Here is a 24,089-nt window from a genome sequence, read left to right on the forward strand (position 1 = left end):
ATAAGGAGGCAAGTGCCCTAGAAGAGCACCACGACATAACACTTCATAAGACCTCATGGGAGAGGCTCAGGTACCTGAAAATAATGAAATAAAAAGATCTCAATAAGTTATGTCTTTATTAGGTAATAATGGAACCGACGTAAAGTGATCGTCGATGATATTGTTAACATAATGTAGCGCTCAATATTATTAATATTGACGAGGATCTTGAGCTCAAATCTGTCATGAAATTTGGACACATAAATGATTGGCCAAATGAAAAATAAGCAATGAAAATTGACTTCACTTGAAAAAATGTGAAGTTGCGTGGATAGTCCCAACACATGAAAGTATAAAGCCAATGGAGGTATAAATGTATTCTTGTGCAAAAAGTTCAAGTCGATAGACATACAGACGACTTGTGACACAAGAAAATAGTAAATATCCTCACATTGATTATATGGAGACATGTTCTCTTATGGTTGATATAATTATTTCAGGTTTTAATCTGGCAATACATGAAAACTTGATATGCGTATCATGGAAATTATTGAAGGATTAAAATTGTTTTGAAGCATATTAATGTTTCCAAGAAATTTATTAAATAAAGCTTCAAAAATTCTTATACGAATTGAAACAATCAGGGCGCATGTGGTATAATTGCCTGTGTGAGTACCTATTGAAAGAAGGGTACAATAATGATTCAATTGTCCTTGTATCTTTATAAAAAGATCTGGATTTGAATTTGTTATAATCTCTGTGTATGTTGATGATTCAAATATCATTACAACTCCCAGGCAGCTTCCTAAAGCAGTAGACTGTTTAAAGAAAGAATTTGAAATGAAAAATTTTGGAAAGACTTTTTGTCTTGGTCTACAAATTGAGTATATGAAAGATGAAATTTTTATCAATCAATCAGCATACACTAAAAAGATTTTAAAGCAATTTTATATGGATAAAGCACATCCATTTAGTACCCCGATGGTTGTGAGATCACTCGATATAAATAAAGATCCATTCCGACTTCATGAAAATAATGAAGAACTTGTTGGTCCTGAAGTACCATATCTTAGTGCAATTGATGCACTAATGTATTTTTCTAACACTACAAGGCGTGACATAACGTTTTCAGTTAATGTCTTAGCAAGATATAGCTCTGCTCCTACAAGGAGACATTGGACTGAAATCAAACACATATTGTGTTATCTAAAAGGAACTACCAATGTGGGCTTATTTTATGGCAATGATTGCAATCCCGATCTTGTTGGTTATGCCGATGTAGAATATTTATCTGACACACACAAGGCTTGATCTCAAACATGCTATGTGTTTACATGTGGAGGCACTGTCATATCTTGGCGATCGACTAAGCAATCAATCGTGGCTATTTCTTCTAATCATGATGAGATAATTGTTATTCATGAAGTAAGTCGAGAATGTGTATGGTTGAGGTCTACTATACATCTTATTCGAAACAAATGTGGTTTGAAGTGTGATAAACTACCCACAGTTTTGTATGAAGAAAATACAACATGCATAGCCCAATTAAAGGGAGGATTCATAAAGGAGTTAGGACAAAACACATTTCACCTAAATTATTATTCACACATGATCTTCAAAAGAATGGTGATATTAATGTGCAACGGATCCGTTCAAGTGATAATATGGCTGATTTGTTCACCAAATATCTACCGGCGTCAACCTTCAAGAAACTAGTGTACAAGATTGGGATACGAAGGCTCAACGATGTGAACTGATGATCTCATCAGGGGGAGTTAATACGCGTTGTACTCTTTTTTCCTTACAAGGTTTTGTCCCATTGGGTTTTCCTTGCAAGGTTTTTAACGAGGCAACCAAAAGGCGTATTTCTAAATATGTGTACTCTTTTTCCTTCATTAGGATTTTTTTCTCATAGGGTTTTTTTCCTAATAAGGTTTTAACGAGGCACATTATTTATGGACATCCAAGGGGGAGTGTTATGATAAAATCAAAATATGGTGGATGTCTACTCTTCCTCCATGATCTTTCTCTCAAATGGTTAATGACATATTCAATGACATATTTTCTATGTTCCATGACATATTCCATGACATATTTTCTTCACTTTTCATACCTATATAAAGGCTTTGTAATAGATAGCAAAATACACACAATTGAAGAAGAAAATCTCTTCCTTCTCTCTATCTCTATTCTTGTTCATGTTTTACTAAGTTACTTTTATTTCTTGTTCATGCTTTACTAAATTGCTTTTATTTCTTGTTCATGCTTCACTAAATTGCTTTTATTTCATAACAATATTCGCATTTTGGTGCTTTATTCACATAAAATAATACTAAAACATATAGATTTAAAACCGGCAATTTAGCTATTTTTACTTAAGGACATGCAAAAAATTATACCAGATGCAAAAAATAAAAATAACCACGCAAATGGAAGTGACGCGCATTTATAAAGCCCCATGTCCATACATTAATGTTAATAATCTTTTTAAACTGATAAAGGAAGCCAATATTTGCTCAAGAGTCAAAACTAGAAAAACAGTGTTCTTGCCAATAGCTACCTCAGAAAGAAATATAAGATAAAATTCTAACACAAAACTTTGGTACTTAAAGGACCATGCGTTGCAAGTCACACGCCATAGCATTTCCTAGCATGAAGTCTTAAGCCTGCCTGTTCTTCTTCTTAACACCTGACTTGGCAACCTTGAGACTCCTGTTCACGGCACTCAGCCTTGCAAGGGCTGCCTTCTTCAGATCTGGCCTGTAGTAGTTGTCTGCAACCTGTATAATTAGCTATGTTAAATATCTTCATACAAAATGTGAAAATAGACAAGGCTGAGATAACTATTTAACAAAGACAAATTAATGTTCAGAAGTAGTTACTAGAAGTAACCTATGGAAAAGCTAACTCATGCAATACAGTAAGAACAGACTAGAAAATAGGATTAAAAAACATAATGTGACAGACATAACAATGAGAAAAACCTTGGCAGATAAAATATTACACAAGTATCTCCCAAGAAAATTGAAGGCAAATGGGAAAGAATAACAACTCAGTCAAAATGATTCATGTGCAGTCTGCATATGGATCCTTGACAAAAGAACTAATTCTCAAAGCTAACAACCAACCATTACTTCAAACAAAGCAACTGCTACATTATTTAACAGGACATCAATATTAGTATTCAGAAGTATTCACCAGAAGTAATCTCCAGAAAACCTTAACAACTCGTGGAATACAGCAAGAACTGAGAACTAGCAACTAACACATCAGAAGGCATAATGGGAAAACCCTGATAAATTAACATTTTAAATATATCTCCAAAGAAAAAGGCAAACGCAAGAGAACAATAGCAACTCATCATAATGTAGTACTACTGTCTTTATTCCAAATATAGACCCTGACAACCTATTTGGTTTGGACTATTCATCTGATCACTTCAAATAACCAAAATAGTCCATCAGGCACTATATAAAAAAGATAACTAATTCTCAAAGCTAACCAACCCTTACTTCAAATGTGACTATTATCAACGTAACTAATTCTCAAAGCTAACCAACCATTACTTCAAATGTGACTATTATCAACGATTTATATTAATTCAAGGGTGTAGACTCTAAATAATCAAAATAATACGCAATCCAAAGTCCAAACACATAAAACCCTTAACCTTAATAAAAAGGACAATGACAGATTCTGGAGAAAAGTTCAACCTCAAAATTATGAAGGTGAGAAATCCTAACACATCTCTGTAAGCACAAAAATAGAGAAGCTATCGAAATTTGATTTGATGACAAACACTGCAAGGATACAAAGTCACCATAATGCTGTTTGGCTACAAACAATTACATAGCAAATAATCAAGGGAAACCAACCTGGTTGGTTACAGCCTTGGTCATTCTGCGGAATTCCTTCTTCATCACAGATTTGTTCAGCAAAGTTGAAGGCTTGTTTTGCTTCTTGGTCTTCGATGTGGCAAGCAACACAGACTTATCTTTCCCCTCAGCCTGGATAGTCACAGTTTTCTTGTTTGCTAGGCCTAAACAATCATAACACCATAAAACAAAATTCACTTCACGTTAATTTAACCCATGCCAAATATGCAACAATAATCCAAACAAGCTGTGAATTAAGCAAACCTTTCCACAATTAAAAACAATACCAAACATGACAGACCTCAACTTCAATTAAAAAACCAAATGTGTACACTATGAAAATCCTAAATAACATTCGAACGACATATGACAAATTGCATGTAAACCATCAATCAATAGATAATTTTAACGGATTGGAATCAACGAAACAAAATCCTGATCTATAAAAGCAATTAGACAATTTTAAGAGGTACAAATGTAAGGGGACTAACCAGAGTGTTTGTAAGAGTGAAGGTTGTAAAGATTGTTAGGTTCTTTGCTGAAAACAACACCGGCGGTACCATTACCGAACTCCTTAACCAAAAAGGAGTTGTTTTTCTTCACGATCTCCCATACAAGTTGCCCTGGAACTGTTGTCATTTCCACTAACTGAGAGCCTAGGGTTTTGCTTTGACGGCGGTAGAGGAAGATGTTGTGAACTTAAGATCGCAAAAGTGTGTAAATTTTGCATTATATATTGGCATCTAAAAGCCCTTAGGCAAGGAATTGGACGGGCCTGAACATTTGAATTTACGGAAATGGCCCATTTTCTCCTTGTAAAAATGACAATATATAGCCGCTATATATGTAAAATATATAGTAAATTTTATACATTTTTGCGATTACTATATATAAATAATTTTGATCGCGGGCTAGAAGTGATCTTTGCTCTATCTTTTTCATTTTTTCTTTCACGTATAAACGCTCTCGAGAGAAATTAATTTAGTCCAAACATACGGTCATTTATGATGACAAATTCTTTAATTATTTTATATTAATTTTAAAAAAAAAAAGGTAGGAGGAGGAATTGTATATGTAACAGTTGTCATGCCTATTAAAGAGAGTCTAATATAAATTTATTATTTTTAATTCCTTTTAATTTGTTTGAAAGTGTGAATCAATAATTTACTTTATTTTGTTTGGTATAGCGAACTAAAACAATTGTGCCCCTCCTTATCCAATTTTGGATGTCTAGGGGGATAAAAGGTTATCTATATAAACTCTAAGATATTGCTAAAAGTACTTTAAAGCCAAAAAAAAAAAAATGTAAAAGTGCTTTTGAACACTTACAAGCAAATTTATCATAAATGACCCCATTAGAGTTTCTAGTTTTTACTGCCAAAGAGAAGAAAACTAGTCTAATATCATCGTGAAATTGCAACTACAAAACCTGGTTCTCAAAACCATACGCATTTCTCCTTTGCAATTGCAATGTAGCTACACATTACTAACATTATCACACGCAATCTAGCGACATAAGTAAATTCACATAAATTTAAAGAAGTTCCAGTTGATCCAAAACTGAATTCCAAGTGTTGCAATCTACATACAGATGACATAACGTGCCACCATCTCACCACATAGAAGTGACATTGCTTCTTGCAATGAGAATGTCCCTTCCCCAACGCTTGAAATTCCTCGTTCTACATCAAACTAGGATCTCAAAACTAGGATTTCATTCTCAAAAATGAGGCTCAGTTCTCAACGTCTCAAAATACAAAATAGATAGACGGGGAAGAGATTTTAAATGATGCACTGAAGTAGCCAGTGCAATCTGTACCATAAATATAAAAAGCATAAAGTTATTAACCCTCTAAATCAAAGTCGAAAAATTGAACCAATCCTAATCAGACCACCATTTTTACACCTCACCTAACGTTACATTATATACACCAGACAAAGCAACCAATCAGCAGAGTTCCCCCAGCACCACATTTTCCACAACGGTGATCACACCCTGTTATTGTACAAAAAAGATTCAACTCGAGAACCCAGACTGGGCTGCTAAAAATCAGAATTCCTACAGAACAAATCCTCATAGTTCACTACTCTGGCCTTTCCGGTCAATGGAGCATCATTCAACCGATGCTTGGTATAATAGAACGGTGGGCAGGTCGTACTGAGCTATTTAATGCTTCATTTATCCTACTGAACACTATTTTCAGGGGGACACAAGCTACTGCAGGGCCTTTAAGCTTCTCTACTACAGGTTTCTTCTCTTTATTTTGTTGGTGAGAACCAGTTAAGGAAGACAATTTTCTAATCTTCTTTGAAAGGAGGCCGTTTTTCCTCGTCTTGGGTGACTTAGTTGGTGAACCACGAGGTTGCACCATGTGATGCCTAGTCGATATCCTGGCCGCCAAACTTGGCTTGGATTCATAATCCATATCCGCACCTTGCAAAGCTGAGTTGTTCTCACTGTGATCCTCATCCAAGTCATAGCTGCTGCTATAGCACTCAGATCCACTGACTAGCAGATTATCACAAAAGCCATCATCCAAGACTTCAACTGTGAGAGGGTGACCTATGATAGGCTGACCATTCAATTTGCTCATTAGAGAAATATATGGAACATGCTGTGGACGATAGCTGGCTTTGACCTCAAGATTAACATCATACAGTGAAGAATCAGCTATGTGGTGCCTAAGAGAAAAATCTGATGACTCATACTTGGGGTTAACTGTATATCGAGACTGGCGATAGGGTAGCAACCTCTGGGGAGCTAGCAGCTCAGCTGTTGGCCCCTTCATACGAGCCTCTCTGAGAGAAACATTCCTGCCCCAACCTCGCAACTCATCCACTATGGATCTTGTTTCGGACTGAGGCGTAGTTGTTGCTGATTTCGACTTTAAACGATATGTCAAACTCTCTGAAGCATGGGAACCGCCAGTATTATAGCAACCAACTTTACGACCTGGAGAAAGAGGGAATGCATCAAGATCCATAGCAGTCAAATATACATTTGATTCATCTTTTAAGTCTCTGTGTTTTACAGAATCTTTCTTTGTAATCTTACTTGTCTGCCTCGAATTCCTCTTTCCTTTCAACTGCCACTTTGAAGTTCCTTTCTCCATCCTCTGGCTAAAACATTGGAAATCGTCACTACCAGAACTAGTAGAGTCTGAGTCATCAAGCTCCTCACTCCCAAACGACATAGCTTCAACTTGGCTGCCCTGGCTAGGCTGTGCCCCAACACCACCTTTAGCCTTCTGAGATGTACAAGACATTATAGGAGACAAGCCTGTGTGGAGAAATAAAGAACATCAGCATACACAAATAACAAGAACAACAATCCAATGGGGAAAAGGCAGACATAGATAGATCAGACAGCAGAAGAGCAACCATGTTAAATCAGAAATAAAAAACCGGAAAAAGGAACAATAAACAGCGGAAGAAAAGCTTTTTTAACATAACTTCAGAAATCATTGGTGAAAAAGCTACTAGAAACCCATAACGTTGATAAGAGAAGAAATTGAAAACAAATTCACGTACAAAGAAGTGTCATGACAAGTTCTCCCACTGAAAAGGTATCCTCAATACAAATCAAAAGAAAAAAATATTTTTTTTGGGAACAGTTGCATTAGAAGATAAGTTCTTAATCCAAGTTCGACAATGAGAGTTTAGAAATTTTTCTAGAGTGAGATCTAAGAAGTCCAAGACGTGCGGAGGCTGGTGTATCAGGTTTTGTATATAACACATTAGAGTGTCATGAGAAAACATGAGACAGAAATGGGTGCTTCTACTAATTAATCTGCCGAACTCAGCCACAAACCCCAACATGAAGTAGAGAAGAAAACTGGAAGTATGAGAGAGTCCCACTCTAAGTTAAAACTCTTATAATGCAAACCAACTGCGAAGTTAAGAGGAATGATTCACCAAAACTACCACACCCAAAATCTACCACTTCAAATCACTTAAACTAAGTCGTGTCTTATGCCAAAGAACAAAGGCCAATGGGGCTTCCATGAGACCTGGAGCACATTAGTTTTGGGTCTTCCATAACCAAAGGGAAGGGAAATCCTATTGCATATAAACCTTCTAAACCATATTATGCAGTATGCACAGACGTTATCCACCCTAAGATTCCATGGTTCTAAACCACGTTTTTTAACAATTAATGTATCAGTTGACAAATATATTTATTGTTTAGTATCGTCCACTTAAAGACAGACCCATTGGAATCGAGGCACACGTCTTAGAACCTTCACGCCTACACTATAGCACCACCTAAGCTTGCCAAATGGACAACCTAGCTTTAACTAAGTGCTAAGCGGACCTCAAATGAGCCTTTAATAACACTGCTACTCCAATGAAATTTTAAACAGTACAATGCAAAGAAATTTCTGCTACTGCACATGAATACCTGCAGAATGCTTCTCTTCTGTAACTAAAGGCACATCAAACAACCTGTCAGAAGAGCCATTCTCAGACAACCCCAAAATGCTGGAAATTTCACTCTCTTTCTGTTTGCATTTAACAAGGGAAGAATCATGAGCGTAGCCAAATACATTCAATGGTTTCCCATTCCCACAAGTAACTGAGATATTATCTGTGTCGTTATTGAGTACAGCCGGGGAACTTTTCCCTGACTCTATAGATTGTAACCCATGAACTTTGCTTTCAGACACCCCTGCGAGAGTAGAGCCAGTTGGACTAGGAAGTTGTTCACACATTATAGGAACAGACACCATTGCTGTACTCTCCAAAACCTTTGTCAAGGGTCGGCGACGGTTCTTTCTCTTTAAAAAATCATGAACATGTGCCACCTGAGATCTCTTCCTTTTCAGAGATGACACCACACCCATCCCCAGGTCATCAAGTCCTTTCATGCGCTTACTTCCCTCAGTTCCATCATCCTCTGAGTCATTTGGTGTTCTCCTCCGTCTCCCACACACAGGTTGCTCATTAGAAGCAATTACATGATTTGGCGCCTCAAATGATACACCAGATTGAGATAATTCTTGAGCAGAATTTGAATTATCTTCTGAACTAGTGAGTTCCTCATCTAAATCCTTACCATCTTCATGAGGATTAGATGAAGTATGTGAGTCTTCCATGGTATGATGCTCTCCATCTTCTTTATCTATTCTTGAGAAAAAATTTGGATGGTCTTTCCCGAGACGAGCATTTTCAATCTCTAGAGCATGAATAATGGCATCCTCTCTTCGAGCATATTTGACAGCCTTTCTTGAAGAGTTAGCAGCAGCAGCCTTAGCTTTCTCAATACATTCATCATACTCCCCACAACGAAAGGCTTTCACCCGTTTAGATTTTTCAAGATTATACCAGTCCCTGAAACAGCAGCAATTACTAGACCTTTTTATCAAGAATCGAGGAAAAAGGAAAAGGAAAATATTCACTTCCACAGTTGGTACACTCCTTAAAAAGGGAGGGCAAAAATGGAACGAGAAAGAAAAAAACAAGTCCATTCAAAAGAAAACAAAGATGACAAATACTGCTATAAGAGAAAGTAAAACACATGAGTGAAAAGGAACACCATATATCTGAACTGCGGAAGTATTAGCAGGTTAAAAGATAGCAAGGAAACTAATGTCAACTTTTCTTGGCAGCCCAATAATTAGCAAGGAAAGTAATGTCTCCGTAACCGGGAAAAACGGGTGCAACTACAAAAAGGACTAAGATGCTTTTAGTATCCAACAAGAACTTTGAGCCACTTGAACCAGTTTTAATTTGCGAGGAACATGTAGAACTGGATTCTGCAACAGAAACAATCAGGAGTAAAATGGCTCTGAATGACTTCTTACTGAGGTAGAACCGCAATTAGGGAACATATAGTAATCTTAGCTATCTTGATAACTCAACTTTTACCAATAGAAGGAAGACTCCCCATATGAATGCTAGTCTGGTTGGAAAGTTGATAAAGCCGTCAGAGAGGAAAGACCGGGAAGCACCTCCTGCTCAAAACTTCCCCATATTCTTTTCTTTTGAAAAAGATGATCCCTGCTTGTATCTTTTGGGGTGTCTGGACAAGAATCACAGATGTTTTGATGGGATATCAACTCAAACACACACACTTAAGTCTAGATGTCTCCTTTGGTTATTTAGTTGGCAGTGTTTATCCCCTGTAGATCCCCTTTACGCATTTTTATGGCACTAATATATCATCTCCTATTGCTTTTTTGAGCCGAGGGTCTCCTGGAAACAGCCTCTCTACCCTTCGGGGTAGGGGTAAGGTCTGCGTACATATTACCCTCCCCAGACCCCACTTGTGGGATTATACTGGGTCGTTGTTGTTGTTGTTGTTGTTTTGCTTTAGCCTAGTATTTTTTCTTTTCTTTTTTTGGGTATCAAAGCTTACTCTTTCCCTCTCTCTTGTACTTCTTGCATCTTCTTGATGCCTTTTTCTATAAAACTCATTACTTCATCAAAAAAATAAGGAAGATTCCCCATATTGCCAAATAAGATCCTGCACGTCACATACAGATATGACAAAACGCTTACAACACTAGCAAAAGTCAAGAATCAACATTGTTACTTGACAATAGCCAATAAACACCTGAAAACCTAGATCGCACGGTTTACATTAAACTTTTCAAAGCCAAAAACTGTTGTACGTACCACATAAATGGCACAAGCAGTATAGACCAGTTCACAGCAAAGAAAGTACCATAAGAAAGCTAAATTGAAATACTAAAACATTAAGTAATAGAAGCAGATGGAGTTACCTAACATTCCAAAAGTCTGAACGCCTCTCCACAAGAATCAGTAAGACCTAACCGTAAGTTATTCTGTAGGTTTCATATTTTAATTGTCAGAAGTAGTTCCCACAATTTCTTGTTTCACGACATGGTAATTAGGTTCGTTAGCTTAGTTCTATTATAGGTGGAAAGTAAATTGGCACACACTATGTCTAATATTTTTGTTCCAAAACAGACACTACAAGTCCATAACTATGCGACTTCTCTGCACGAGGAACCTTAGCAGCTACAGGAATGAATGAACCACACACTCGCCAACTTCTTCCCTGCAACCAACTCTAGAACATGAATTCTCCATTCATTTTAATTTTACTTCATCGTCAAAATTTTACTCCTGATGATCCATATTATTTGTCTTTTAAGGTTTTTGCATATTCCTATGATCTGATCCAAATCCTAAGCACATAAAGCATCAACCTAGCTCCACAGAGGAATCTAATGTCTTTTTATCCATTTTTTACAAGTTTAGGAGTAGGAACTATAATTACGATTAATGCGAGAGACTGCTAACCACCTCCCCTTCAAACAAATGGCAAGGAGAAAGTCTCATACTAAGATAAATAAATAATGCACCCAAGGGTGTGGCCTGGTGGTTAGTGAAGAGGGTTACAACCATGAGGTCTTAGGTTCAAATCCCAGCGGAGACAATCGCGCAGGCGGGCCACAACACCACAGTTATAAAAAAAAAGATAAATAAATAAGACAAAGGCAGTGAAAACAAGAACTTACACACTGGCATCTTCTCTGCCAAGGAGCTTAACAGGAGTGCCTGATCTTGGTGAAACAGAACAACTCTGAGGTAACTCATCTGGGCCCAAAATTCGACCAGGCCACCACGACCCATTTCGCCTGCGGACCCACACCAGCCCACCCACCGACGCATCAATGGCTTTGGCACTTGACTCACCCGAACTCCCCATTTCCTCTTAAAAGAATGCAGGGGATAAAATAGTAAAAAATCCCCAAATTCAGTCAATCCACAGCATTCCTCCTAAACATCCAAAAACCCCTACAAAAATCACCTCTTTTCCTGTCATCAAAAAATCCACATAGCTTTTTAAACCACAGAACAAACAAAAAACAGTTTAAATTAACGGATTTTTCAGAAAGAATTGAACCCTCACATGCAACAAAAAAACCCAGGTATATAAAGCATTAAACAAAAAATCTCCAAAAAAAAAAGGAAAGAATAACAAAACAAAACAGATTGAAGGGTTTATGCGAGAGACAGATAGATCTATCCGAAAAAAATAACAACGGGAAAAAAAAACTTCGATTATGAATAGGATTGTTTCCCCTTATTTTTTTCCAAAACTATATGTACAATAAACAAAACCCACCTCCCTATTTATTTGGATTTTAAAGTCCTTGTGTTTTTTCTTGTTTCGCTCTGGAGGACATTGAAATTTTAGTTCCAGCGAAAGAGTACAAGAAAAAAGAGAGTGAGGTGTCCGCCGCAGAGAAGAAGTTGATGAACAATGGTAGCAGAAAAGAGTGACTTCTCTGTACGAACAAAAATAAAAAGGATCCAACGTACCCTTTTGAGTATCTTCCTTTATTTCCAAAACAGAGAGAAAGAGAGAGAACCGTCTTCACACGCACACACAAACGAAAGAGAGCGAGCGAGAGAGAGAGAGAGAGAGAGTTTTGTGTTTTTTTCTTGTGTGGATTAATATTTCGTAATTATTTTTGGAGTTTGAGGTGATAATAATATAATAATAATAAACAGAAAAGGGAAAAAAAAGTGTTACGATTCAGCATGACAGGAAGTACGCTAAGATATCTACACCTCTTTACTGTGTATCTCTTCGTGGGCCCCGCTATTGATCGAGAAAACGTGCCCTCTATTTTGTCATAATTGCAATAACTTCCCATGTGAACTGAGTAAATTGTTACTTTAACCCTTAGCTAAAGCATTGATGCTGTCTTAGAGCCCGTCTGGACTTTTCGAATTTTTTTACTTTTTTTAAAATTAGTATTTGACCATAAAATTTTTAATTTTCACTTGAAAATAAATTTTAATTTTTTTTGAAAATTTAAAAAACTTCAAAAGGCTATTTTTTTAAATTTTCACTCATATCACTCACAAACTTAAAACAACTCAAAATTATATTCATGTTCAAACACAACTTTAATTTTCAAATACAAAAAAACAAAATCATTTTTTTTGGAATTTTACAATTCTTATGTCCAAACGCCCACTTAGTGGTTGAACTCAAATCTGAGCCATTAATCATCCACTGCCTTCTGATTAGAACCACTAGTTTTTGAGCCAAAGTTTTATACATGAATATTTTAGCAAAATTTAATTCAAGTAACATAATTGAAGTAAAATTATACGAAAGGAACATGAAAGGTAAAGCATATTTGATTCTAAAAATATTACGTTATAAAGTCAATTTTTAATTTATTCTTTCATTGTTAGGTCGAAGAAGAATTGGAAAAAGGTGATTAAGCAAAATATGGTGTTGCTCCAGCTCACTAAGAACATGACCATGGATAGGAAGGTGTGGAGGTTGAGAATAAAGGTAAAAGGTTAGAATAGGTCGCCTAGCGTTGTTCTTGTTTGTAACAGTAACTTTAGTACATGAGTTAGTGTTATTTATGTATTTTCGTATTCCTCCTTCTGATTAAAATATTCAATTTTAATATTATATATTTGTATTTTTACTTCGGGTTTATAATTGGTGTGATCGTTGTTGTCCTTCTTTTTATCTTTCCTAAGCCGAAGGTCTTTCGATAACAGTCTTTCTGCCTTTCTGAAAGTAGAGGTAAGGTGTGCACACATACTACCCTCCTCAATCCCTACTTGTGGGATTATACTGAATCAGTTGTTGGTATTGTTGTTTTACTGTATTATTACTGTCGAAGAGGACTTTCATACTTATAATATAACTTGTTTCTTAATTTAATAATTAACTACCTCCACTAATTATTAAATGAAATTTTTTCCTTGCCAAAAAAAGGAGCTAATCTCTCATTCCAAAGTATCGTCAATTTAGACTTTTAGAATCTAAATGTTAAGTTCTAATCATGCTTTTGGTTTTTTTTCTTTCCTTCAGATAAAAAGAAATTTACGTTATGCTATTGCTTAATATTGCTTTTGAAATGTTTTGAAGTAAAGAATTAATCTATACGATCTAAATCCTTCGATAGAGAAATGACTCGCCAAAAAGTGTAATAGTACTGGTAAAACTAACCTAAACTCATTTGATCTGTTCAATTTGCTCAAGTTTTAATGGGTTTGGGCTGGAATATTTTTAAAACAACAAATTAACTTATCAAAAATTATTAGCTCAAATGGACCCGTGATGATACCTAATCTTGACCCAAATAAATGCTCAATCATAAGGTTCTACATTAACTCATGTTCTAAAAAATATTTTTCAGACCCCACGTATGAGATTAAGAGCCCGTTTGGACATACAAAAAATTTCCTTTTTTTCAATTTTTTTTTTGAAAACAATGTTTGGTTATCCTATTCTTACTAGTTTTTTTCTTTTTCACTTGAAAATCCTTTTTCAATTGAAAATGGGAATTTGCTAGTTTTTAGTTTTACAGATTTACCCTATATTTTTAAAATTTATAAAATGACCCCATCAGTTTTTCATCTTTGGCAGATACATCTTTGGAGATTGATGGTAGAACATCGGTCCTAGTTGATACTTGAACTCTGCCTACTGGAGGTTTGATTATATGGTTATGAGAAATATATGGCTATGCATGCTTTTGCACCTTCTCTGTGTGTTAGTAGAATTAGAAAATGTGATATTAATTTTGCATCTTCTATGTATTGCAGTAAAGCAGAATATGATAACAGTTAAACAATAGCATTTTAATTGTTTATTTTACGTGGGATAATCAAATTGGGGTGATTTTGATATTTTTTATAAGTTGTGGAGTATAAATCATGTTTCATGATTTTGAAAAATAAAGACATCCAAATATGTTGCAAAAATTATAACCAAACACAACTTCATCTTCAATTCAAATTTTAGTGAAAATCCAAATTTGAAAAAAAAAATTGGAATTCATGTCCAAACGCCTACTAAGATGGGTTTGTTATTGTTGTTGTTGTTAGTGATGGTGGAAAATACTTATTTTATTAAAATGAAAGAAAATACTTTTTCCATGTCATAAAAAGAAAGTGTTTTGTTGAAAGGAAGAAAAAAAACTCTATATACAACATTAAAAGAATTTTTTTTTTCTACAACATGAAAGGAAAGTACTCTTTTTATGAAAAAAAAATATTTTTTCTACATCATGAAAAGAAAGTACTCTTTTTTGTTGAAACAAAGGAAAATACTTTTTCTACTATATGAAAAGAAAATACTCATTTCATAAAACAAAAAAAAAATACCTTTTCTACATTATAAAAAGAAAGTACTTATTTAATTGAAATGAAAGAAAATATTTTTTCTACCATAAAAAGAAGATATTCATTTTGTTGAAATGAAAAAGAAAATACTCTATCCACAATATTAAAACAAAGTATTCTAAATAATATTTTTATTTTGGGTGGGATCAGGGGTTCGGGAATAGGGTGGGGGTTCGGGTGGTGGGAGGTGGATTGAGGTGGGTGAAAAGTTTTAATTTTTACTTTTTTATTTTTTTTATATTTATTATTATTATAAAATGAAGAACTATCAAATAAAATTCTAAATCTAAATTGAGGAAATAAATCATTTGGCATGAATTGACATATATACAAAACATAATATATTTTTTTTATATATGCTTGTTTAAAAGTTAAGAATATTGCAAAGATTTAGATCAATTTGGGCTGGTTGGATTACAACTTATTGTTTAACACATCTTGACCCAGCCCATCTTAACCCAACTGAACTTTGGTCAGGTTAGACAATGATTCATTTAAGAGAAATGTTCATAAAGCACTATCTTTTAGTGGTAATTAGCTATCTATAAATATCATTTGCTATATTACGGATTGTAGATACGTTTTCTGTTGTTATAAGATGTATTAGATGTATTTAAGCTACTGTATTCATGAATACAGTAGCAAAAATAGGCGTGAATCAGAGAAGTCCAGCTAATCAGTTGTTGTATTCGAGTGTATTCGACTGTATTTATGGCGTGAACACATGGGATTACAGCTGGACATATTATTGTATTCGACTGTATTCATGGCGTGAAACAGGGAATTGCACTGTTTTTAAACGGAAAGTGAATCAATTAACATAATAAACTCTTAATATAACTCAACAAACTCATTTATAACAAACAAATTTTGTATTTTCTTGTATAAAAAAGATTCTCAACCAAAAAATACCCCAAAAACATAGCAATCTTCAGAAAAGTTATATAATACATCTAAATACATAAATTATATTAATTAAAAAAACATATGAATACATTCATGGCATATAGCGAGACAGTGAATACAATGAAATATATAGAATATAGCGGGATACATTGAAATGCAATGAAAAAAAAGATAGTGAATACAATGAAATGCACGGAATACAGCGAGATACATTGAATTACAATGAAAAAAAGACAATGAATACAATGAAATACATAAAAATACAACGTGATACGTTGAAAATACATTGAAATATATTAACAGAAAATCAAGTTGCTCAGTCCCAAACTCCGTCGTCTTTGTTCAAGAACAAACCCTAATTTCCGGCGAATCCACCGTCGAGTAAAAACCCTGAATCTCACCAAAAAGGCCCTTCGTCTTCAATCAAGTGCCCTTCGTATTTGATCAAATATGAAGAGCCCTTCGTAACAGAAAATCAAGTTGCTTCCGACCCTTTGTATTCATTCAAATGCCCTTGTTCTCTTGTGAGCATAGTCAACAGATATCCAAAATCAACTTCTGATGTAGATACTATTGTAAATAGGGTTGGGCATATATCGGGTATAGCCGATAACCCCAACCGATAAAAGCTTATTGGGGTATCGATATAGGGTAATCGGGTTAATGGTTCAGTAATGATTTTGCATTTTTTTACTATTGGGTTATCGGTTCGGGCCACGGGTTGCCCAATTTCTTAACGGGTTAACCGATAACCCAATAAAATTTAATAAAATTAAGATTTTACCCGATTTCTAGGGCTTCATTCTCTTTTTTTCTCCTAATTTTCCCAGCCACATTCAAGATTGAAGTTTTAATGTTCACTCTTTAGACTCTGATTCAATTTATGAACAGTTCTTCTTCAAATTTCAATGTACAACCACATTCTTAGAATCTTAGCGTAAATTCGTATTCCAAAATTACTTCTTTGTTAAGAACAAATTTCGTTTCTTTCTTTTGAGTTTTACAGTAGAGTTCGATAATAAAAGTATATGATTTTTGATTGTTTTCGATTCTTTATTTTGTGCTCATATTTTAGTACTATGTTTGTACTTTTTAATTTTAAGGTGAAATTGCTACTACTTTGTATTGTTATTAATGTATTTGGATTGTTAAAGAATTAACACTATTTCAGTTGTGTTTGGACAACTTTTGAATTATTAGTACCCTTATTGCTCTTGCTACCATTGGACTCTTGAAAGTGATTGATCTCTTGATTATAGTTTGGTAGGAACCCAAAAAATTATAATTTATGTTCCTGTTAACTAATATTCCTAGTGAAATGGAGATGGAATCCTAGTTGGAGTTGTAGTATCAATTTTTGAGATTGCACGGGTCATGAATTTGTCAAAATGAAACATTCTTCAAATATTAGTTGTGGCTAGAACGCAGAATTGGGTAATATACTATATGTGAATTCTTCTTTTTTTTGCTTAACTCTAGATTGAGTTCTCTTATCGGGTAAACCGATAACTGAACCGATAATGATCGATAACCGATTAACCGATAACCGATAACTAATATCTTGTCGGTTTGGTTATTGGTTTATCATATTTGTAAACCGATAATCGATATGCTAAACCGATAATATTTATAACAGAACCGAACCGACCGATGCCCACCCATAATTGTAAATGGCATTTTTTGTGAGTTCTCTTTTCTCTTCCTTTTGTTTTTTTCTTTTCTGGATTTTATTCCCAAGCGGTAGCAATCTTATTGTCTTTTTTATACTTATCATGTTTTGTGGGTACTCTATAACACTTGATTTTGGAATTATTACAGGGAAGAAATGATGACCTGTCTAGTCCTCTCATTCATGTTCGGTTTCGATGCTCCAAACACTCTTCATCAGAATGGGGGAAGAGAATGTCATGTATCAAAGTAGAGAAAGAAAGAAAATAGTGTAACTGAATAGCGTATTTAGTGGCTTAGGGATATGAGGTAACCAAAATTATATATTTTACTATAAACATTAAAAGATATCTATAGAATATAATTTTTTTAAATGGTATTTATTTAAAATAAATAAGGTGTTAACCTTTGCTATAAGAGGTAAAAATTCATTCATTTAATGAATCAATCCATACTGATCAGCCCAAATACAACCTAAACAACCTATTTGCCACCCCTAATTGTACCATCATAATTGACAGAGAGAGGATTTTGTCCCCATAAAATAAATTAAGTGAGGTGCTTTATAATAGTGCAAACCATATGGACTTAAGTGCCACAAAAAGAAACCACAAGGAGGCTTTGATAATTACAAAGAGTTGACTTTAGCAGCCTTTGAGATAAACGGCTCTGATTAATCATGATCACTGTTATAATTAAATGGTCCTTTTAACCCTTGGCTGGATTCATTTGACTGAAATTCAAATACGACGGCGTAGCCTACTATTTGGTCCTCGTGGTAGAGCTCTTTAGGTTTTCTTCTACTGCTTTGTATCCAACTGTATTTACTAGTTCTGATCGCGAAGCAAGAGCTAGCGAGAAATTAATTAAAGAGCAACCATGACAGGTAATTTCCCTAAAAGATTTGATTTTCACACAAATTTCAGCTAATTGAACCTCAATTTCTTAATATTTCTATTCAATGAATGAGCTGTTGCTTTATAAATGAAAGATTTTAGTATCCGAGCTATTCCACTACTCTTTTGATTCATTAAAGAGCAAGAATGGCAGGTAGTTTGCCTAAAAGATTTGATTTTTCCTACAAATTTGAGCTTATTGAACATAATTGGGCCTTTCAAATTAAGATTGTGTATGGCCACATTTTATCTGTTCAGAAAAGTAAAAAATAATGAAAATTGATTCTTGATTTAATTTGGCTATGAATTTAGTCTTCAGACAGACCCTGAGGATATGCTAGGTATATGTTATGCGGATTTTGAAGATGTTGGTTTATCTACAATTGAATTGAATTCATTGAGTGCAATCATCATAATTAAATCCATCTTATTAGAATTTTGGACTAGACTATGCGCAGGAACAAGAGATGGAAATCGAGGCGTTGGAAGCAATTCTTATGGATGAATTCAAAGGTTTACGACTATCCTTGATGATTCAATTTGTAGGTTCGTCTTGCTCTCTGTTTTGAAACTCATCAGATAACTTTATTGTGTGGTTCTGCTAGAAATCCACTCCAGTGAAAGCGGGCTAAACACTTCAAATCGATGCTTCCAAATTACTATTACTCCTCAGGTACATGGCAATCTTTGCGATAGTGTATTACTTGACTATTAAGATTGATGATGAATAGACTAATGTAGTGGCGGAGGGCCGGAGTTATTTTATAAGTAATCGATCTTTTGTTTGGAATTGTTTATTATTGTACTAGCTCAAAGGAACTAGACATCTCGTGACCCTTCATTAGTGTTATTCATGCCTTTTAATTACTATTATCATACTTCTCACATTGTTGCTTTTGGCACAGGAGGATGATGAAGAATCTACATACTCATCAGGTTTTGCTATTTGTCTCGCAGTTATTTCCTCTACAGCTCTCTTCTTTACTTCTTTTTCTGTAAGTATATGAACTCTCACTAACAATGATTGCAACCAAATTGTTGCTGCAGTTCGATTGGCTTTAATATTTTCACACACAGAAAAATATCCCGATGAACCTCCACTTTTGAATGTCTCAAGGTAATTTTAACCTTGCACTTGGATGACCCATCTCAGGACCTGTAGTCTTTTCTTTGTTTGGATACACTGTTATAAATGCTACATAACAGAGGGAAATATCCTTTGTGCTCTTTTGTGCTTGTAAGTGGAATTGGAATTTTACCCCTATTTCAACATATCACATGTCCTTTATGTAGTTTATCTGCGAAAATGACAAGCAGTAAGTGAAACTAAATAATCAAAGACAAAGAACTCAGTTTAATTGGCTCTGGATAGTAAAGTGTGGAGGTCGAGCTTAGGGTTGTAGGTTAGGACGGAGTAGAGCGTTTTTCTACGTTGTTTCGGGGCGGGGCTAGGCTGATAATGTTTTGCCTTGGGTTGTTGTTGGTTTATGTAGTTTCCACACTATTTTCTATGGCATTATTACTGGTTATTGTTATTGCTTTTACATCTATTTTCTATTTCTTACAATGTTGATATTATTCTGGCTTCTGTTGTTGTCACTGATCTACTGTCTATTGTTTATTGTTTATTTTCTTCTTACTGAGCCGAGGGTCTTTCGGAAACAGCCTCTCTACCCCTCCGAGGCAGGGGTAAGGTTTGCGTACACTCTACCCTCTCCAGACCCCACTCTAGACCCCACTTGTGGGATTTTACTGGTTTGTTGTTGTAAAGAACTTAGTTTAATGTGGTTCAGCAAGCTTACATCCATAAGCGAGTGATCTATTATTGACTGTGCACTTGACACGGTTTACAAGCTTCTCTAATATACTTAACATCATATCTGTTAGTAGCGATCATTTTTCTATCAATATAACAGCAGTTACCTAGCAGCAACCTTAATTTTGCTTTATTATTTTGATAAGCAACTTTGTGCAATTGATACATTTAAGAGATCTTCTTGATTTTTTAGTTTAAAAGGAATCCAATCTGGAGATCTTAAGATCTTGAAAGAGAAGCTTGAACAAGAGGTATGTTTTCAAGCCCCGATCTTATGCCGTGCACTTTTGATTTTTTTTTTTTTTTTTTTTTTTTTTAAGTATTGTTTCTTCTGCTAGTTAAAGAATCTGGCCGATTATTGTGGCAGTGACTCTGACCCTACCCACTACAGCCCAAAAGAAGCCCCTATCCTCTCTTTCCTGTCTTTAGCATTTAGCTACTGATGTAGAATGAATTATGGAAATTGATGAGTGTTGTTCTTTTATCTAAATCAAGCACTTGTTTTTTATGACTTCTTCTCTGAATGCTTGCATTTGAAGGCTGTTGAGAATCTTGGCATGGCCATGATTTACACATTGGTCACATCAGCTAAAGACTGGCTATCTGAAAGATTTGCTGAAGAAACGGGAGCCGAAGATGCTGAAGATGATGAAGCCAAAAAAGAGGAAGTATGTTATTTGTCCCGATTGAGCTGTAGCATGTGAATCAGTTTTCATTAGCTGCAAACTTGGAAAGTCATAAGTCAAAGATTTCAGTGATTTTGACTCAAGAATTGTGAATTGCCCACAGCTTCTATTGGACAGACAAAACTAGGTTACTTTAGTATGATTTTGATAACTTATCCACTGAATAAGAAAAGGAAAAGGGGGGGGGGGGTGTAAAGGCATGTTTTGTTCTGATAGTACTTGGAATCAGGCTCCAATATATATTCTTCTAATGTCACTTAATAAGTTGAGCTAGAAATATAACTTGTGTCTGGGTTTTAGAAGGGACAGTCAGGCCAGGATATTAGGATGTACTTGAAATCTAGCCAAAGTTGTCTACGAGCGTAGTGACTTTTGCAAGTTTGAGCTTGAAAGTGGTAAGACAGTAATAAGACTTGAATCTGCCTGTATCTCAGTCAAGGTAGTCGGAGGCTACCAACACTTCAAATCTTCACTTTTGTTAGTTAATAATTTCAGCAAACCTTGCGGATCTAGCTTGCATGTTGCATCTACATTTTTATAAGCAATTCTGTGGTGCTCTATTGAACTACCAACTGGAAGATCTTCTGTTACTTGTTGTTTTGATTGATTGGCCTGGAATCGTGATCACTTAATTGTTATTATTCATTTGACTTTTAGGTAATTGTACCACATGGAGAACCAGTTACCATCGATACATTCTTGGCATGGAGGGAAAGATTTGAAGCTGAACTAGCTTTGGAAAGAGCCAAGTAAGTTTCTTGCATTGGCTTCTCAACCAAAGTATTATCACTGGAAGTGGGTTTTCTTCATCCAATAAAACTAGAAGGATTACACTTTTGGAAATTCCAGCGAAGCTGCATACAGTTAAAATAAATCATGAACTCCAAATATGTGAAAATCTTGGGCAACTTTAGGGGCACTTTGTTGCCAGAGGGAAATGTTTATTCTTTTTCTTCTCTGTTGAGTGCAGAGACTTTTAAACAGGGTTGTGGGTCGGAGATGTTAGGAATCATTCAACTGACGAAGCTGTAGACAGAATGTACTGATTATGACCATATGTTACCTCTTAAACTCCTTACCTTTGAACTTTTCTGCTTTAGAAACTTGTGGCTAGCCAACTACTTTTCAGCATTTCCTTTTGTCCAAATTTGGCTATTATGCTCCTGATGTGCAACCATATATCAACGTTCAGGTTAATGCCAGATTCAGCACTTAATGCTCCAAAGGAAAAGAAACTGACAGGGAGGCAATGGTTTGAAAGTGGAAGAGCCAGTGGGGTAATTTATTCTTTCGTGTAGTTGCTATTTCTAAGTTTATAATGAAGTTGTGCTATTTTAATCTCGCTGATGCTTGCATTGCTGAATTGAAATTTTCTATTGTCCACCAAATTAATTTGAGTCAAAGAGGACAGCCTCATTTATAATTTCAACTTTCTAGATAGTGTCCAGAGTTCCATAAAGACTATCCCACTACGGGAGGCTGTCTCTTCTTTTTTTGGGTGTTCAATAAATGTGAAGACATACTCCACTTGTGGGAATATATTGGGTTTGTTGTTGTAAAAAATGTGAAGACAATGGAGTTACTCGGTACCTGTGCTGGTGGGAGGTAGCATGTATCCTTTGAATTAGTCGAGATGCACGCAAGCTGGCCCAGACACCATAGTTATTAAAATTAATGTGAAGGCAGTGTTACTGGGCAAGATCCAGTTCGTCTTTGCTAAATAGCATAGCCAAAGACATTGAAACAAGGGCATTGATGTTTTCCTGAATTCAGTATGATTGAAATTGTACGATGCAAGTAATAGAAACGCCGTGCCTTATTTTTATGAAATGCTTTAATGTGATCTGAGTATTTGCTCTATTATCCTTTACTTTTGTGTTAAAACCTTTTGGTGTAGGTGGGGGCTATGGTTATGGGGCTCATTGTCACGACCCGGTCTTTACACTCATAGAAAAGACCCTGTATGATTAAAGTGCTGCGCTGTGCCCTTTTCCTTTTCCTTCCGATTAGTCCAGCTGCTTATAATGTTCCCTGACCATACGTTAATTCAAACGCTAAATATTATACTGCATTCAACTGCATTTTTGAATGTTTGTAAGTCAAAAGTGTTTGGTGTACGTAGTGGTAACTCCTTCGAGTTGGGTGTGAGGTCCTGTTACTGTATAAGCTGCTTAGGCAAGGCTGTGGGTTCATAATATAGTTATGTGTGGCCGTTGCTAAACAGTTTTCTTTTCTTTTTTGGTTGTCAACAGAAAGCTGCGGCAGCTATTGCTGAAGAATCTGATGAAGACGAGGATGATATTGATTTTGATGATGATGATTTTGAAGGTCAATTTTCTTGTTCTTGTTTTCTTCTGTTTATTTGTTTCTGAATCAAATTAACATGTTTTTTTTTGGTGTGGACAGATGATGAAGAAGATATGCTTGAGCACTATTTGGCCGAGAAAACAGATTCATCCTCTCATTCTTGAAGAAGAGCCAGTTAAAATTTATTGTGTTTTATACTGAATGCGGAAGTATTATTTCGCTCATTCCTTAAGTGTTGTAATGAGGTAATTGCAGGTTATACCTGTGCCGGTTTTGGCCCTAGATCAGACAGCATGATTACTAAACATACGTTTACGAAGAGACAAATAGAGTTTTTTGATTTATCAAAAGATTTTCTTGTGCCGTGCAATTTAAATGTTGCTCATCTGTTTCCTGTTGGTTTATTATATTCATCTCTCTCGGTTGAAGAGGAGTGGGGAGAGATTTACTAATATACTGGTAAGAGATCAAGACTGAAAGGAGCAAGAGTAAGCATGTCTTGCCTTGACAAGTAGAATGCTATAGGTGGTTCAGGTGCTTTCTTGTGTATAAATAGCAAAATTGCATTCTTAAGTTTCTTTATCTATTTTCCAAAGTTTTCGTCTAAGGTCGTCAATCGTGGAAACTTCACATTTTCATTCATGTCTTTTACGCAAAGAAGGTTGTGTAAGCTTGTTTCATGTTTTAACACTTCAAAGTTATGAGTGTTTATGTCAAAATGAGATTTAAGCCTTTTAAACAACTGGTGTAAATGTTGTGTAAAGGGGTTAACAAAAGGTAAATAAAGCTGAAATTGCTACCAAAGGGTGGCCTAGCGGTT

The 24,089-nt window shown here is 35.3% G+C and overlaps 3 protein-coding genes across 6 annotated transcripts; 1 reads left to right on the forward strand and 2 right to left on the reverse strand.

Moving 5' to 3' along the window:
* Positions 1-2,409: 2,409 nt before the first annotated feature.
* Positions 2,410-4,570, reverse strand: LOC142182182 (large ribosomal subunit protein eL28z-like). The gene is made up of 3 exons (XM_075256208.1): positions 4,346-4,570; positions 3,855-4,018; positions 2,410-2,759 (listed from the first exon to the last, which is right to left on the reverse strand). Exons 1-3 carry the CDS (start codon positions 4,491-4,493, stop codon positions 2,640-2,642), a joined length of 432 nt encoding a protein of 143 aa, XP_075112309.1. The 5' UTR covers positions 4,494-4,570; the 3' UTR covers positions 2,410-2,639.
* A 1,064-nt stretch (positions 4,571-5,634) lies between these two features.
* LOC142182183 (uncharacterized protein At1g51745-like) lies at positions 5,635-12,297 on the reverse strand. 4 transcript variants are annotated; one of them, XM_075256214.1, is made up of 5 exons: positions 12,150-12,297; positions 11,342-11,642; positions 8,257-9,185; positions 6,910-7,134; positions 5,635-6,807 (listed from the first exon to the last, which is right to left on the reverse strand). In XM_075256214.1, exons 2-5 carry the CDS (start codon positions 11,530-11,532, stop codon positions 5,972-5,974), a joined length of 2,181 nt encoding a protein of 726 aa, XP_075112315.1. In that variant the 5' UTR covers positions 11,533-11,642; positions 12,150-12,297; the 3' UTR covers positions 5,635-5,971. The 4 variants fall into 4 exon arrangements, with proteins under 4 accessions (XP_075112315.1, XP_075112316.1, XP_075112312.1 ...); XM_075256215.1 differs by having other exon boundaries at positions 11,953-12,180; XM_075256211.1 differs by having other exon boundaries at positions 5,635-7,134; positions 12,150-12,293.
* Positions 12,298-18,278: 5,981 nt separating this feature from the next.
* On the forward strand, positions 18,279-23,639 carry LOC107763144 (uncharacterized). Its single transcript, XM_016581590.2, has 11 exons — positions 18,279-18,450; positions 18,908-18,973; positions 19,066-19,133; positions 19,366-19,396; positions 19,508-19,577; positions 20,470-20,527; positions 20,816-20,944; positions 21,620-21,711; positions 22,155-22,239; positions 23,215-23,290; positions 23,369-23,639. Exons 1-11 carry the CDS (start codon positions 18,444-18,446, stop codon positions 23,431-23,433), a joined length of 747 nt encoding a protein of 248 aa, XP_016437076.1. The 5' UTR covers positions 18,279-18,443; the 3' UTR covers positions 23,434-23,639.
* The last annotated feature ends 450 nt before the right edge of the window (positions 23,640-24,089 follow it).

The sequence above is a fragment of the Nicotiana tabacum genome, chromosome 6, assembly GCF_000715075.1.
Source record: "Nicotiana tabacum cultivar K326 chromosome 6, ASM71507v2, whole genome shotgun sequence".
NCBI lineage: Eukaryota > Viridiplantae > Streptophyta > Magnoliopsida > Solanales > Solanaceae > Nicotiana > Nicotiana tabacum.

What these genes read in the sequence shown, in the direction of transcription:
- LOC107763144 (XM_016581590.2), top strand. An exon ending in AAATTACTATTACTCCTCAG is followed by an intron (nt 19,134 to 19,365) that starts GTACATGGCAAT and finishes CTTTTGGCACAG; the next exon opens with GAGGATGATGAAGAATCTAC. An exon ending in AAAGTGGAAGAGCCAGTGGG is followed by an intron (nt 22,240 to 23,214) that starts GTAATTTATTCT and finishes GGTTGTCAACAG; the next exon opens with AAAGCTGCGGCAGCTATTGC.
- LOC142182182 (XM_075256208.1), bottom strand. Translation starts at nt 4,493, where the DNA reads ATGACAACAGTTCCAGGGCAACTTGTATGGGAGATCGTGAAGAAAAAC. An exon ending in TCACTCTTACAAACACTCTG is followed by an intron (nt 4,019 to 4,345) that starts GTTAGTCCCCTT and finishes ATGATTGTTTAG; the next exon opens with GCCTAGCAAACAAGAAAACT. An exon ending in CCAAGGCTGTAACCAACCAG is followed by an intron (nt 2,760 to 3,854) that starts GTTGGTTTCCCT and finishes CTAATTATACAG; the next exon opens with GTTGCAGACAACTACTACAG.
- LOC142182183 (XM_075256211.1), bottom strand. Translation starts at nt 11,532, where the DNA reads ATGGGGAGTTCGGGTGAGTCAAGTGCCAAAGCCATTGATGCGTCGGTG. An exon ending in GGCAGAGAAGATGCCAGTGT is followed by an intron (nt 9,186 to 11,341) that starts GTAAGTTCTTGT and finishes CTGCTGTTTCAG; the next exon opens with GGACTGGTATAATCTTGAAA. An exon ending in AGAAGAGAAGCATTCTGCAG is followed by an intron (nt 7,135 to 8,256) that starts GTATTCATGTGC and finishes TTCTCCACACAG; the next exon opens with GCTTGTCTCCTATAATGTCT.